Source organism: Ambystoma mexicanum, chromosome 12, assembly GCF_040938575.1.
Source record: "Ambystoma mexicanum isolate Mex_15411 chromosome 12, UKY_AmexF1_1, whole genome shotgun sequence".
NCBI lineage: Eukaryota > Metazoa > Chordata > Amphibia > Caudata > Ambystomatidae > Ambystoma > Ambystoma mexicanum.
The window spans coordinates 552830590-552845949 of NC_090936.1; the positions used below are offsets into that span (position 1 = coordinate 552830590).

General features: G+C 42.6%; 1 protein-coding gene across 1 annotated transcript in view; it reads right to left on the reverse strand.

Annotated features, from left to right (window-relative positions):
* Positions 1-14956, reverse strand: part of LOC138513764 (glycine N-acyltransferase-like protein 3) — a 117478-nt gene extending 102522 nt beyond the window's left edge. The window contains exons 1-2 of the mRNA XM_069628852.1: positions 14866-14956; positions 3859-3943 (exon numbers count right to left, since the gene is read on the reverse strand). Coding sequence (XP_069484953.1) covers positions 3859-3936 — 78 coding nt within the window. The 5' untranslated portion in view covers positions 3937-3943; positions 14866-14956. The remainder of the gene's footprint in view (positions 1-3858; positions 3944-14865) is intronic.
* Between the last annotated feature and the right edge of the window lie 404 nt (positions 14957-15360).

Sequence of the window (15360 nt, forward strand, 5' to 3'; positions counted from 1 at the left end):
CAGCCATCAAGTGGCAAGTGCTGGGTTTGAGGCAGCTTACAGGGTAGGTCTGATAAGTGCAGGAAGAAAAAGAGGGGTGTATTCTATGGGTGCAGATACAGATCCCAGGGCAGCAGGTGGCCTGGAGTCATTGCAGAAAGGTGGTAGGGTGAGCCTGGGCCTGGAGGACAGAGGGTGGCCAGGTGCACGGTGCCGAGAGATACTGATCAGCAGGGAAGAGGGGGGTGAAGGCAGAAGCTAAGAGGAAGGTCTTGAGGTGATTTTGGAACCGGAGATGGTTATCCTCATGTTTCAGAGTGGCAGGGAGGCTGTTCCAGAGGGTGGCCCAGCCAAAGACAGAGTTTTACATCCGCTTGTTTCTTTGAAAAACAACTAACCCTGAGGGAGTTAGAGGTAGAGGAGCAAAGAGTTCTAGAGGGGAGGTATTTGCGGAAAGATAGCTGAAGGTATTTTGTACCCAGGCCCCAGAAAGCCTTGTGGACAATGCAGAGGGATATGAATTTAATCCTTGCATGCAGAGGGAGCCAATGGAGAGATTTCAGAGCTGGAGAGATACGATCCCAGGGCTTGAGGCACAGCACAAGTCTTGCAGTTCTGTTCTGGATCACTTGCAGAGGACGTAGAATAGAGGCAGGTAGATTTAGAAAGAGGCTGTTACAATAGTCCAACCTAGAGAGAACCAGAGCTTGGGAGACAGTGAGTTTCTGGGGGAAGGAAAGGAAAGGCAGAGTACCTTTGAGGAGGTGCAGTAAGAGTTTTGACTTTTTAGAGATATCAGAGGTGTGGGTGGAGAAGGAAAGTGTTGAGTCAAAGATGACCCTGAGGTTCTTAACCTCACAGGTGGGGGTAGGAGGAGGGTCAAGGGAGGTCGGACAGATAGTGAGGGGAAAGGATGGTGTACGTGTGCAGATGAGGAGGATCTCTGTTTTGCTGGCATTTAGACAAAGATCTTTTGCGGCACACCAATCATGAATGGCAGTTAGACAATCAGAGATGAGAGAAGAAGAGGAGGTGGCCGAGTGCAGCCTGAAAATGAGTTGAGTGTCATCAGTGTAGCACTGGAAATTTGAGCAGAAAAAGGCAATGCAGTGGGACGAGAGTTTCCAGATAATGGTTGAAAAGCCAGCGAGAGAGGTTAGACCCCTGGGGAACACAGGGAGATAGAAGATAGGATGGACCCAAGTTGGACCTTGGAGGGACGATCAGAGATGAAAGAGGTCAGCCAGGCCAGAGCCTGATCAGTCATACCCAGGTTATCACAGAGATAGTTGAGTAGGATGGTATGGTTGACCGTGTCGAAGGCAGAAGAGAGATCAAGTAGGATGAAGACAGAGGGAATGTTACAGTCAAGGTTGAAGAGCAGATCTTCATGGATGTTCAGGTGAGCAGTTTCTGTGCTTCTGGCAGCTCTGAAGCAGAATGGTGACACATTTGTGTTGTTACTAGATCTTATATAGAGCAACCTCTGCCTTTATCAGTGCCTATTGGCACTCAGCATTGCAGTACCCGCAAGAGAGGTGGTTTGGTTGTAGTAGGTTGGTCTAGGAAGCTACTATTGGATACAGAGTGTCCAGCAGGACTGCATCGTCAACCCATGTATATGTGAATGAGGCAATTGTTGGACTATATATGAGGTGTACATGGGCAGGCAAAAGGAAGGCCCCAGCCAATTGTCTATAAGATTTGAAAACTTAGTTTGACTTAGGAGTAATTGCAATCATAAATCGTTTCCCAGTAGATATCACGCCAGTATTAAATAGTGTGCCAAGAGATTCAGTGCAAAGCGAAGTTAAATGTGTAGTAAAAGAAATCCATCCAAAAGTGGAAGAACGTAAATTATTATGAGAACTTAATCAAAGGGCACTGCCACCTCCTGGAAGTCTAATTCGAAAGTAAATCTGAGTGCTGCTCAAATTGTCCAGTATATTGGTAACATGCTATGGCATTGGTCCACATGTTCCAAGCAGCCACTATTGACTAGACATGCACCATTCCTGTCACCATCATCACCACAAAACACAGTTTTCTGTCACCCGCATGAGTTCAAGAGTGAGTGCCGCTAATGTCAGCTAGAATGCTGATAGTGTGAAAAGTTTAGGAACAATGAAATACAGAAGTTTTCATGAACTGCTGAACTTTAGGAACAATGAACGTAGAACTACGGCAGACCTACGGCGCAAAGAGCCATATGGCAGGGGTAACCATTGCAGACCGCGGTGCTTAAAAAAATTAAATCTGAAAAAGGTATATTGTATACTTGGTACATTGTCTACACAATGGAACCTACCCACATGCCAAATTTCAGGTTTGTAGCATGTTTGGAAGTATGCTGAAAAATTCGAACAGACACATACACATATCCAAGCATTGCAAAGCGCTTACAAAAACAAAAACTAAAAAATGTATATTTTGTACTTTTTACATTATCCCACCATGCAACCTACCCACAAGCCACATGTCAGGTTTGTAGCATGTTGGAAAGTAAGCTGAACATTTCATCCAAGCATTGCAGACGGCTTAAAAAACGCTTAAAACAAATAAAATCATAAACATTGTGATTTTATACTTTTTACATTGTCCACGCCATGGAAACTACAAACATGTCAAATTTCAGGTGTGTAGCATGTTGAGAAGTATGCTGAACATTTCGAACAGACACACACATCCCCACATTTTCCTTTTATATGTATAGAGATGAGCAAGACATCATTGGTGTGTTCAGCTTTGATCTTTGAGTGTGATATTCGACGGGCATTTGTGCAGTTGGGACATGGCCTTAAAAAAACCCTGCGCCATAAAGCCCTGAGTAAAAACGTCACAGTGGTGTTTCTTCTGCAACCAGAAAATGTGATGCACTGGAAACAGTAATCTGCCAATGAGGCTTCAGACAAATCAAGAGGCTGGTTTCGACAATAGTGTCCAGAAACTTGTGATACTAATGTCATCAATGTCAAATTAACTTAGCCTCAGTTAAACTATTGAGTTGGCGTCTACATTACTTGAAGAGAATTCTAATAACAATGCCAAAAATGATGTGTCATATTTGACTCAGATGTATTGTCATGTTGGTTACTGCATTGCCACCAAAACATTTTATTAAGTAATCTTGTCAATGGCACTAATGCAGATACATGTTTTCTACTCTTTGTGATCGATTTGTGAGAGTTACTATTCAAACTATCACTGCACATTAGGTGGAATTGCATTTGTAAAACACAAAGATTAGAAAAATGCCTTGCAGTACCTCTTAATCTATTGATAATAGATGATACTAAGTTTGCATGCATTATTAACCGTTATCTGATGCCATTTCAAACTTTCTTGGCTTGTCTAGCAAGTCTTCTGGTTTGGGATATATTCCTCTAATTGTGGGTCTGTCCAATTCCCTACATTATTTTGTTCACTACTTGCTTAAATGTTTCATTGTTCCCATTATTTGTTTGTTTTCCTACCCTGCCAGGTTTTGTCAGATGTCCCCATGTGTTCTCTCATACTGTTTCTACTGTCAATAATAATAAAAGAAATTCTAAAATTATAGGTCTAATATATATTTCACTTGTATGATTGATCAAGCCCTCTGAGAACTATTTGAGTACTAATGTTGTTTTTTTTTTAACTTTTATAGTTTTTGTTTAGTCTGTATTACTTGCTAAAATATAAATACTCTGGTTGGGGGGGTCATCACATATTTTGTCATTTATATTTGCAGTGTCTTAATAATCATTTCTCTGTTTTTTCTGTATTTCAAATTCTTTATGTTAATCACATGTATTCACTGTTGCATATTTTGTTGTCTCTATTTAAAACACAATAATAAAAGTGTTCATTAAAAAAAAAAAAATGGCTGGATATTCTTACCTTTAGGGAAAGTGGGATTAGGTTTTCCAGATCGTTCTGTAAGTGAAGAAGCTGGTCTTGACATTTCAGGAGTAACATGGAGTATCTGAAAACAAGCTGAAGGTGGAAATACAGATGCGGATTAGATTGTCTAGGGTAAGCATGTACACCATCAGAGAAACATGTCTTGCCATGGATACACATGCCTGCAACAGGTCGGAGCGACCTGTGCTTTATGTGATGCAGTTTGTGACACACATCCATAAAACTGTACACATTATTTCATACCCAATAATTCACATGTTCACCCTCCCACCCCCCTTTCGTGAAGCATAACACCATGGTAAACTATGCTAAATTCCTTCCTGTCAGTCCTACTAAAGAACGTGCCCTACAGCTACCAGAGAAACGATTCTATGTAGGACAAGCAATGCAGTTCAGTTGCAGTTTTCTGATGGATGGATGACCCACATTCCAGAAGGCCAAACCCACAGCCCTTCAATCAAAGATTACACATGCTTCAACATAGGAGCAACACATTCCACATGTCAACATTCCCGGCAACTCCATAAGTATGCATAAGAACAACATTCGTTTCATTTTTAAAAACTATTGCTGCTATTTAAAACCCAAACGAAGATTGTGGTGTGCCTACATACAATTATAGTAAACATCAACCCTTAAGATTTCAATGTGATTACCTATGTGCTGAGTATGCCATGTACTTCCGCCAGATAATGTCTCGCAAACAGAAGATGTCCATTTTAATTAGGTTTTGCAAAAGAGAGCCATATGGCTCTGGCAGATTTAAAGTCTTCATAATTAGTGCCTGGCTGTCAACCAGCTGCTCCCTGAAGCCGTCCATATCAGTAATCCATTGCACACGGTTATATTTTCTGATGGGCCCATTGCATCTTGTCTCTATGATTCATGGAGGATATCTGTGTGTCAACTTCACTTACTTGCGTCTCGCCTTGGATCAGGTCCACCAGCAGGTCCACACAGTCCAAGAATGTGCAGGTGAGCAATTTTAGTGGCACTTAACATTGTGTAAACTCCTTCCAAACGCGAATCTAGTAATGGATGAATTGTGATTAGTCTGCAAATTGGCTGTGAAGATACAGGGCCCGATTGATGGAATTATTTTCGTGGAAAATGGGGGGTTTCCACACCATTCTGTGTGCAAAAACATGGTTTGTTGATTCATGGAATCGACTGTGCGGTACTTTTTTGTAATATGCAGGGACTTTACGCATACTCGGCACGTCTCCGCGAGCAGTCAAGTGCCTTGCGCCAGACACCACGCAGACCGTGTGTGAGGCCTGCGCATAGGGCAGAGTAGGGGAAAAGGTTGGCGTTACGGGGGATGTGCTGCAGGCAGTCCATCGCAGGCCCTCAAATGCTCATGAAAAAGCACATTCACGGATGTGACCGCGCAACCTCTCGCCTGCAAAAGGCCCACGCAAATCCTTGGATCTCTCTGCCACCAGAAGACAGGCATAATAGGAATCCCAGTGCAGATTCAGGGGTGTGTGTATGCAGTCGGGGTTCCGATCGAACTTAGGGGTGCGCGTATGAAGTGCAGTGTGGTGCAGGAATGGTTTATGGGGGTTTGCACACAGATTTTCTGACTTTTACCTGAGTAATGACAAATCATGCGCATGTCGTCTGGGTGCTGATTACAGTTACGTGGACACCGTGCAGAGTCCCCGAGATGCAGGCCTGCTTGTGGGGGAACCCATGCACTGTCGGAAGGGTGCGTGCATTCACGCCCGGGGGAGCACGCAAAGGAAACTGTTCTGGCTGTTTTTGCTTTGTTTGGGGGCGTGTCAGGGGTGTTCCGGCCGTGACTTTCATGTAGAGTTACTTTGCACAGAAAATGACATGAATATGGGGGGTGCGCATTTTTTATCCTGCGTGTAGGCTTGCGCAGTGTCGTTTTAAGCGCTCGGCCTTTGCGGGATTAATGCACACTTTTCCATGAATCAGACTCACAGTGTATACTGCTGAGGTATGAATGCATTCTGGTGATCAGAGTTTTAAAATCCAGTGCCCTCATGGCCTTTAATCAGACCATAGATATAAAATGAGTGCAAGCAAATATATGTTATTAATAGCCAAATCTAAAGACTATTCCTAGCACGTGTTAATTGGTGGTATTCATGTGTGTAAGGATGTTGGAGTCAATACTGCACAATGCCTTTTAATTTTGTGACCTGCTTACAAAATGTCTATATACATTTATGAGAAAAAATTGTAAAGAGAAACGTGACCCAAAACCTTTCTAATAAAAATAAGAGATTACATGATCACTGCACCAGTTTGCAAGGGAAAACTAGGTTTATTACAAGCAAAAAGGTGTCAGACGGTCCCATATAACCGAACAAACACAGAGCTCCTCATGCCCTAAGAAGTTACAGGTTATATAATGGAAAACTGCAAATTAGCATACTTGGTTATAGGTTAGGCTTCCAGTTTTACGTTTTTACTGATGTTTACACATAAATACAGACTGAATTCAATCTGCTTTCTATCTGGTTCTCTATTATGTCACTCATAGATTGTAGGTCAATTGCATTGCAGATTGGCAGCATGGAGAGTGTAAACGTTGCATAAAAATAGCATCAAAGTTCTTTAAATTGCTGACAGCATTTATCTTAAGGCAGCAGCAGTTACAGGCGCAACCGTTTGTTGTTATGGAAAATATGGAGCTAGCATTTCTTTCCTATATGGCTGCATATGTGCTTTAAGAAATGCATTTTTTAAGACAGTAAATGCAGAACAATACTGGTTTCCAATTATCTTTTTATACGACCAAAAATAAATGTGGATAAATACAGAAAAAAAGGCCCAAAAATATATATGGATAAATACAGATGGAAAGGGTAGAAAAACAATTTTATCCCACCACCCTCATTGGCTGCCACCAATAGAACATGCTAATACCCCCCTATATTCCATGGACTGATTGGCGACTCCTTATCTAAACCCATTCCCCTATTCACATGACGCACTACATCATCACTATTAAATCCAGGTACAGGATTGGCTGATAAGTATATTGATACACAAATAAATTGTGACTGTAACGTTATATGCACCCCTCCGATTCAGATATGTTCAAAGTAAGACTGGAGAGGCCAACTCTGATTTGATAAGACCATAGGCATTATACAAGACGCAGTGGCACACACAAGCTGCACCCCCGACCTTGTACTAAATGTATTAGCATCACCTCTGTTCCTCCTATCCAAAATCATGGAATGTTCTAAAAACGGCTCCCCCCTTATCTCTTTCAAACCCCAGGTGCCTAGTAGTGATGTGACCAGGGCACCACTCTTGAATCTGAATTCCACCGAGCATAGTGAGGGAGCCCAAACCAGTCAAGGGGTGTTCGGGGGTTCTTCCCCTGGGATTTTATTTTAAACAATCGGTTAAAACACTGCATTTTAGAGCAGACTTTTTTATTGACCCTGTTTACCACTCTTAACTCCCATCCCCAAACTGCACAGATTATTAACAAGTCTTTCTAGAACAAGGGTCATCATGTGAGGCAGTAGAAGGAAAGAAGAAGCAACATGTGTACATATCTCTTTGTAGGTGTCACAGTGGATGTTTCCTTATTTAGGCTCACTTGTTTTGGACCTGCAATGTAGGTACTCTTTCAGTATCTGCACACTCACTGTTGTACTATCAAGCACCTAGCATTAGACAAATCGCTACTACTTCATAACGAAAGACTTCCTTCACTGTAGGGCTAATACAAATGTGTTCCCTGTGTCAAGCACACTTGTCTCACTCTTGCAATGACAGACATAGTTCAGTATTTTAGTGATGGTGCCCTGTCCTGAGTGAGGTGTTTTTTTCACACCATACCCAGAGCCATCATCACTATTATCTATTGCAGCAGTGGAATTCCTCTCTCATTTGATGGTACTTGTTTTAGTAATATTGCACTGGTCACCTTGCAGTAGTTGTTACACATAGGTTGCACTTGTGTCAGTCCTACTGAGGATTACCCTTCCGTATTCCAGTGGTGGTGTCCTATGTGAGGTGTGCTTGTGTCATTTGTGCACTGACGGACGCATTTCAATATTTTAATACAGGTGGTTTGTCCTGGTTGAGGTGTTTGTTTTAATCCTGTGGTGTGAGTCACCTTATTAATGCAGTGCTGTTGTCTATTCCTGTGTGATGTAGGCTTGTTTCAATACCACAGTGATGGTCGCAATTGAGTGTTTTATTGTTCTTGTCATGTTCCGGCTAAGGTATCTGTGGGCACTTTTACTTATGTCCTTGCCTGAATTGAGGTGGACTTGTTTTAGTCTTGCATCCATTGTCACCTTTCAATTTTGCAATGATGAGGTCCTGTGTGAGGTGAATTGATTGTAGTCATGTAGTTGGTGTCACCATCGAGCATTGCAGTGATGGTGTCATGTCTGGTACAAGGCCTATTATGGATACAAATCGTTTAGCTTGCTCAGCAAACACCCTATGTTTATGGTGCTCAAAAAATCGTCTGCATTTTAAATAACACACTTAACTACTGTCATGATTTAACAGAACATGCAAGATCCAATGGTGAATAGTGTAGAGAGCTACACTACTGTATGTTGTGGCCATTAGACTATATACTAAATCTGGTCTTCAGCATGCAATGAATATTGTGTGTAATGGTACCATTTGCCTGCATACGGCTATCATTGCACTCAATTTATTTCTGTCTAGAATCTTGACCAGATTTTTTTGTCTAGAATCTCGACTCCAGTCTAGATTCTATACTCCCCCCAAAAATTGCATTAAAGAAAAAGGTTTTTTTTTTCTTTTTTAATTCAGACTGGGTTTGCGAGCCCCTGGACATGATGCTGCGGCCCCCCAGGGGGTCGTGACCCACAGTTTGAATACCGCTGCCTTAACTTTTCCTTTCTGCAAGTCTGAATCTGCAAAGTATGCTAGTGTAATACATAAATGCAAACACTATCCTTGTGATTAAGTCACCTTCGGGTGTAGGAGAAGTGTATGAAGCATATCCAAAGATTATCCACTGGCTTGTTTGATTCTGAAAAGTAATTTCAAAGTTTATCCGTATTGTTACAATCTTTTACTTTTTTAAAGTATGCTCATTTAAACTGACGTTAAATAAATAAATAACTATTTATAACTGATCCCTTGAGTGTAAGTATTACTTGACTACTTGTATTTACGGAATTCAATTGTACAGCTCTACAGCTCAAATGTACCCCTTTTCAGATGGGACTTGTGTAGTCTCACACAGTGTGACTGCAACAATTCTTACCTAACACTGGGCAACCCTCCATACCATTGTTCTTCGCCTGCCAAGCCATTAGACAATGGGAAAGACAATGGGCCTCATTACGAGGTGGGCGGTAAGGGGTTACCGGTGCAGGTAAAGGTGCCGTAGCCGTTAACCCCATACCGCCCTATTACGAGCTCTGCTCGCGGTACCCGCTCTGGACATCTGGTTTTGCCAGACGTCCATAGCGGATCCCGCGAGTGGCCCAGCATGCTAACAATGGGCCCGTCATTAAGGGGCTCAAATGGGAAAGGGGATGGTCCAGGTCTGTGTTCCCTGAATGGGGAAATACCAGACCCTCCAAGGTCGGAATGGCCCGGTATTTCCCCATTCAGGGAACATGGACCCGGACCCGAGTTTGGAGGCAGCCCCCCAATATGCAAATCGGGGTTGGTCTGACCCTAAAAGGGGCTGTCCATCCCGAACTAACTGGTTACATCCCTTCTGCAAGAGACTGCAAGCATCCTCCATCAGGCGTGACTCTTCCCCTATACATAAACCATCCACCTATAATTCTTCCATCTCAGGAAACACCTGCTCTCCACATGAGTAACACCATTCCACTCCTAGACTTTCACCTCAAAATCAGTATACTCATCCCAAGATAAATCAACCTCCCCTTCCTCCTCCAAATCCCTGCCCCACTTCATCATTTCCTTTCCATTATTCGTGGGAAGGATTAACACACAAACACAATAAAAACAAGTGACTAACTAGGCCGGGCAGCGAAAAATATTCCCAAAATATTCTCAGACCATAAATGAAGATGACTAAAACAGGAAGGATTCTCTGCTTTACCAATGGGCAGGTGTTTGTGTTTTATATTTTGCAAAGTGGCCGGAATACAAAAGGGGTTTGAGGTTAATGGCAAAGTAACTGAAACAGATGAAAGAAGTCACGCATGGCTTTGCAGGATACGTTCAAATAGGAATGCAAAGGGGCACGGACCTCATTTCACCAAAAGGCCAGGGATAGCGGAAGTTACATCACACGACCCTTCATCTCTGACATGAAATGATGTTAACCCCACCCCGAAGTGACATTACGGATGGGATGGCACACGACCTTTCACCCCTTGACAAACAGGAACTGGCATCACATAGCATTGTTCCTAAGTACACTACGAAAAATATGGTTACTACATCACTGTAATGTGATATACATTTCATACAAGAATGGCTCACCATATGTATTGTTAATATCAGTGTGTATAGGCCCAAATGACCAAATGACTGTGAATGTAAGCAGACGTCCAAGGTCAAATGATGATGTGTTATTGTATAACACTTACACATAAGCACTTTATATAGAACAAATGTACATACACTATCACCCAACCTGTGTTGGTACTCATGTATTAACCTCAGAAGGATGAAAGGCTGAGTTGGCATTGCTAGGATTCGAACCTGCAACCTGTAAATCACACAAACATCACACCATTGATCGCTCAACCCACTGCCTCAATGTTCTCAAAGTCAGAAAGCAAATGACTCTCTGTAGTGGATACCTTTAAACTGGTAACTGAACAGCAGGCCAGTTCATCTGCAGGTCTGGTGCACATTTGGCCACGTGTCAAGCTTGTGTGGGTCTACTTTTTAGGCTTCATAGGTTGGCAAAATACATACCATTGGGAGGGTTCATAACTGTGTATAAAAGAATTCAGAGTAGCACAGGGAAAGCAGCACACTCACATGGCATCCCGTACTCAGGGCACTCGTTACCTCATGCATACAAAGGATCGTGAACAGCATGGCATGGAGATAGGCAAGATAGACACATTGCAACAAAGCATTTATTGTGGAACAATTAAATCAAGGGCCACTTTATGTGCTAGGGTCAAAAATGTCTACACTGTACACAGCTTTTAGGCGCAAGGATTTTTTTCCAGTGACCGTGGACACTGAGATGGAACGTCTTGTGATGATCGTAACAGAGACAACGGCAGAAAAAAAAATAGGCTATAAATGCACCCTCTGAAAAGCAAAATACATAGTCCGAAATGGCTGCTTATTTATTTATTTACATTTATATAGCATGCAAAAATCCTCACGCATCCGGGCGCTTGGTACTAGTTACATGTAGCCCGCAGGCAGTTCTGCTTACATCCTTAGTATCACATTGCTTACACAGATAGGAGAACGGTGAACACATACTGCAGGGAGGTTACAACACATTGTTTCGTTATTCTACTCCAAATGCTTTTTTGGAGGTTTTTGTCTGCATTGTGAATTTGAGGTGTTTAAGAACAGGCGGTGTGCCTAAAATAAACCCTTAATGAGTCTAGCCATTATTTTATGGAATTCCAGAAAGACAAATTATTAACTATTCCTATTCTTTCTTATTTAGGGTCACTGTTACATTTGTGGAACTCCTTGTTTTTTTAAGCGGCCTGGAGAAACCCAGTCACTCCAGAAACAAAGAGCCACATGGTGCTGGCCACACCCCAGGAGCTTCTGTTTGTAAAAAATATATATATACTTTTTAAAAAAAGATTTGTTTAGGGGTAGCAAAGGAGACCACAGGGGTAGCAAGGGAGACAACAAGGGTCGCAGTTGAGACCCCTGGTGATCCCCAAATGACTTCACTGCAAAGTGGAAGGGGCTTTTTTAACGCGCTTTACACTTTTTGGGGTGACACAAAGAGGAAAATGAACTGAGGAAAGAACAGGGAAAACCTTTTGGATTGAAGGAAAGTAAAAGTATAAAGAAAGGACAACAAAAGTGTGCTAATAAACATGAATAGACAGAATTGAACCGGTAGGCACCAAATAACTCAAAAGTAATGCACTGTCCAGAGAGATCACAAAATGACTCCATAATCTTTCTCAAATTCTCTAAAACAGCAGCTGTGGTATAGCTCTGTAACCTCCTGCTTCTTCAGACTACTAAAGCCCACAAAGAGAAAGTGAAAGTCAATTTGGCCCAACTCTGCAGAGCATTCAGAATTCTGCCCGTTGATTCGGTGACTCTTATTGGCCCACCAAACAGTATCCCTTTCTGACACCATTATTGGCTGCTAGCAGGGCTCACAAGATCCAGTGGAAACTTTGATTACTCATCACGAGTTTGGTGGTAACCCTTGAATCCGGCGGTCGCGCTATTACCGGGAAATCTGCCGGCAGTAAGAGCGTGAAAATTCCCCATTGAGCCCAAAGGGGGAATGGGGCATTCCCGAATGGGCTCAGTGGGGAATGGGGAATTCCATTACCGCCAAACCCGTGATCCAGCGCGAATAGCGCCGGGGTTTTTTTGGCATTAGGGCTAATACCGCCGGCAGTAATACCGCCGGTGTTACCGCCCAACTAGTGATGAGGCTTATAATCAGTAATTCAACCCCTGAAGTGTGCCTAAAATAAACCTTTAATGGGTCTAGCAATTATTGTATAGTATTCCAGAAAGACAAATGATTTACTATTCCTTTTCTTTCTTATTCAGGGTCACTGTTACGTTTGCGGAACTCCTTGTTTTTTTAAGCAGCCTGGAGAAAGCCAATCACTCCAGAAACAAAGAGCCACATGGTGCTGGACACACCCCAGGAGCTTCTGTTTGTAAAAAAAAAAAATATATATACACTTTTTAAAAAAAAAATATTTGTTTAGGGGTAGCAAAGGAGACCACAAGGGTAGCAAGGGAAACAACAGGGGTCGCAGTTGAGACCCCTGGTGATCCCCAAATGACTTCACTGCAAAGTGGAAAGGGCTTTTTTAATGCTTTTTACACTTTTTGGGGGTGACACAAAGAGGAAAATGAACTGAGGAAAGAACAGGGAAAACCTTTTGGATTGAAGGAAAGTCAAAGTATAAAGAAAAGACAACAAAAGTGTGCTAATATTCATGAATAGACAGAATTGAGCCAGTAGGCACCAAATTACTGAGAAGTAATGCACTGTCAAGAGAGATCACAAAATAACTCCATAATCTTTCTCAAATTCTCTAAAAGAGCAGCTGTGGTATTGCTCTGTAACCTCCTGCTTCTTCAGACTACTGAAGCCCACAAAGAGAAAGTGAAATCAATTTGGCCCAACTCTGCAGAGCATTCAAAATTCTGCCCGTTGATTCGGTGACTCTTATTGGCCCACCAAACAGTATCCCTTTCCGACACCATTATTGGCTGCTAGCAGGGCTCACAAGATCCAGTGGAAACTTTGATTACCAAACTTGGAATTGAGCCACAAGCAAACCTGTGCACTCATGTGCCAATCCTTTGTATTGGATGAACAAGTAATGTATCTCATTAAGTGAAATGTGCCTAAATGCATACACATGATTATGCAACCCTAAATCCATGCAGACAGTAACTGAGGCAACTTTTGGTGCTTGGGGGCAGCTAATAGGACACCAGTAGGACGCTGGGGTGTGCACTGGGCATCAGGGGGGGCAGGGGTAGCTGTCCCCCACTGCTCCTGCCACTGCATACAGACCTAAACAAGCCTGACATTCACTCAAATGGATTCTCACAGAGTGCGGAAAGTACACAAACCAGGTCAACACATGAAGTCAATGCTCTTTTTTACTCGCAGTCCAATTTCCTTTCTGCCCCATGATGAAATATTAGCCCCAATAAAGTACATTCTACTCTTCCTTTATCTATTAACTGACAACAAAGTGCAGAGCAGATTCAAAGAAAACTTGCATTTTAAAAACGATTAAGCACAGAGAATGTCCACAACTTGTGGACAAGTTTCAAATTGTTTTCTTCTATTCTCTTAGGACCCAGAGCATTATTTCTGGTTCCTTCAAATCGATCGCCATTACCCTGTGTCTTAAGCAGGGGGGGTGGGAGGATGTACAGCCATTTTAAGACATGACGGTATTACAGAAATGTGGAACAGGTGTGCAATTACCATTAGGGCAAACATTGTCCTAGTGCAAACAACTGATTATTCAAGGCATTTGTATATCCAGGGGAATGTCTGTACTACTTCGAGTCCTTGGCCCTGATGCAGACATACATTTAAATAATATATGTTCTGCAGTAGTGCTACTTGCACTTGCAAGGTTTCTGTAATGTGCACCAGGTTCGTCCCACTTTTGCAAACACTCAATAGTCCTATTTTGCGAGTCATTTAAACACATTTGTTTCTACAGGTTGAGAAATGCAGCCCATTGGACTGGGTGATCTCCCAGGCATGGGTACTTCTAGAATAAGGTACGTTATATCTAGTTGCCCAAACGGATTGTTTAATACTAACCACACCTCCTTGTCAGATGTTGTGGGTGTTTTCCTACACAACGTCTTGAGCACTCTATACTAATTAAACATGGTGGTAGTAGGGAACCCACTTAACCCATTTTCACGGATCATTGTAGCCCCATCATCAGCACTCAGACCAAGCCTACATCAGGGGCTTTCTTCAACCTTCTGCAGACCCGTAACTGGTCAATCAGTATTCACGCGCTGCTATGGCTATTAGAATCGGGAATCCTTGAAAATATCTCCAATTACCATAAGATCGTGCAGATGTTTTGCTCTAATTCCATCTTCACCGTGCCACCTGCCGAAAATGACTAACAGAAGGCAATATCCCCCTGCAGGCAATAGCACCGCTAAACATCATCACTCATACATGCTAATAAACACAGGGTCCCATGTTTGAAGCAACCAGTGGGAGAATGCTTTACATAGCAGACATTGACTGGCTAAAAACATTTAATATTTCTGATCAGTAGGGGTAAAAGTAAAGCAGCAAGAGAAAACATTTGCCAATTATTGACTGACCTGTGGGATCTTCCTTGACAAACAAGAGGGTGCACAAGGACTCTTGCTCTCCTTCTGTGTAGCCACTGATACCAGTCTCTCTCTCTCTCTCTTCCTTCCTATTATCTCTGCCCTTTGACTCCTCACAAGGGCCTATGCCAGTACTGTATCGTGGACACACCCACAACATGTTATCTGCTTAGTGCCAGAGGTAGAGGCGTGGCCAGGCTTCTCTAACAAGTGGGCACTGAAGCTAATGTAGTTGGGCCCATCGCAGCCACGCTAAAACAAAAATGAAAGGACATTCTTTACAAACTATTAAGGAGGTGGCAAAGTGGATCTAAAAGCCCGTAGCACCCTGGTGCAGAATTCACAGAACGGAGGAGGCAAGAAATAGTTGCCAGGGAAGCGAGCCAATGCTGAATGGTACAATCTTTCAGATATTGCACAGACAATTCCATTTTTTTTTTACTTGGGGAAAATACATTTAGTTTTCCGTTTCCTTTTTTGTCCTCG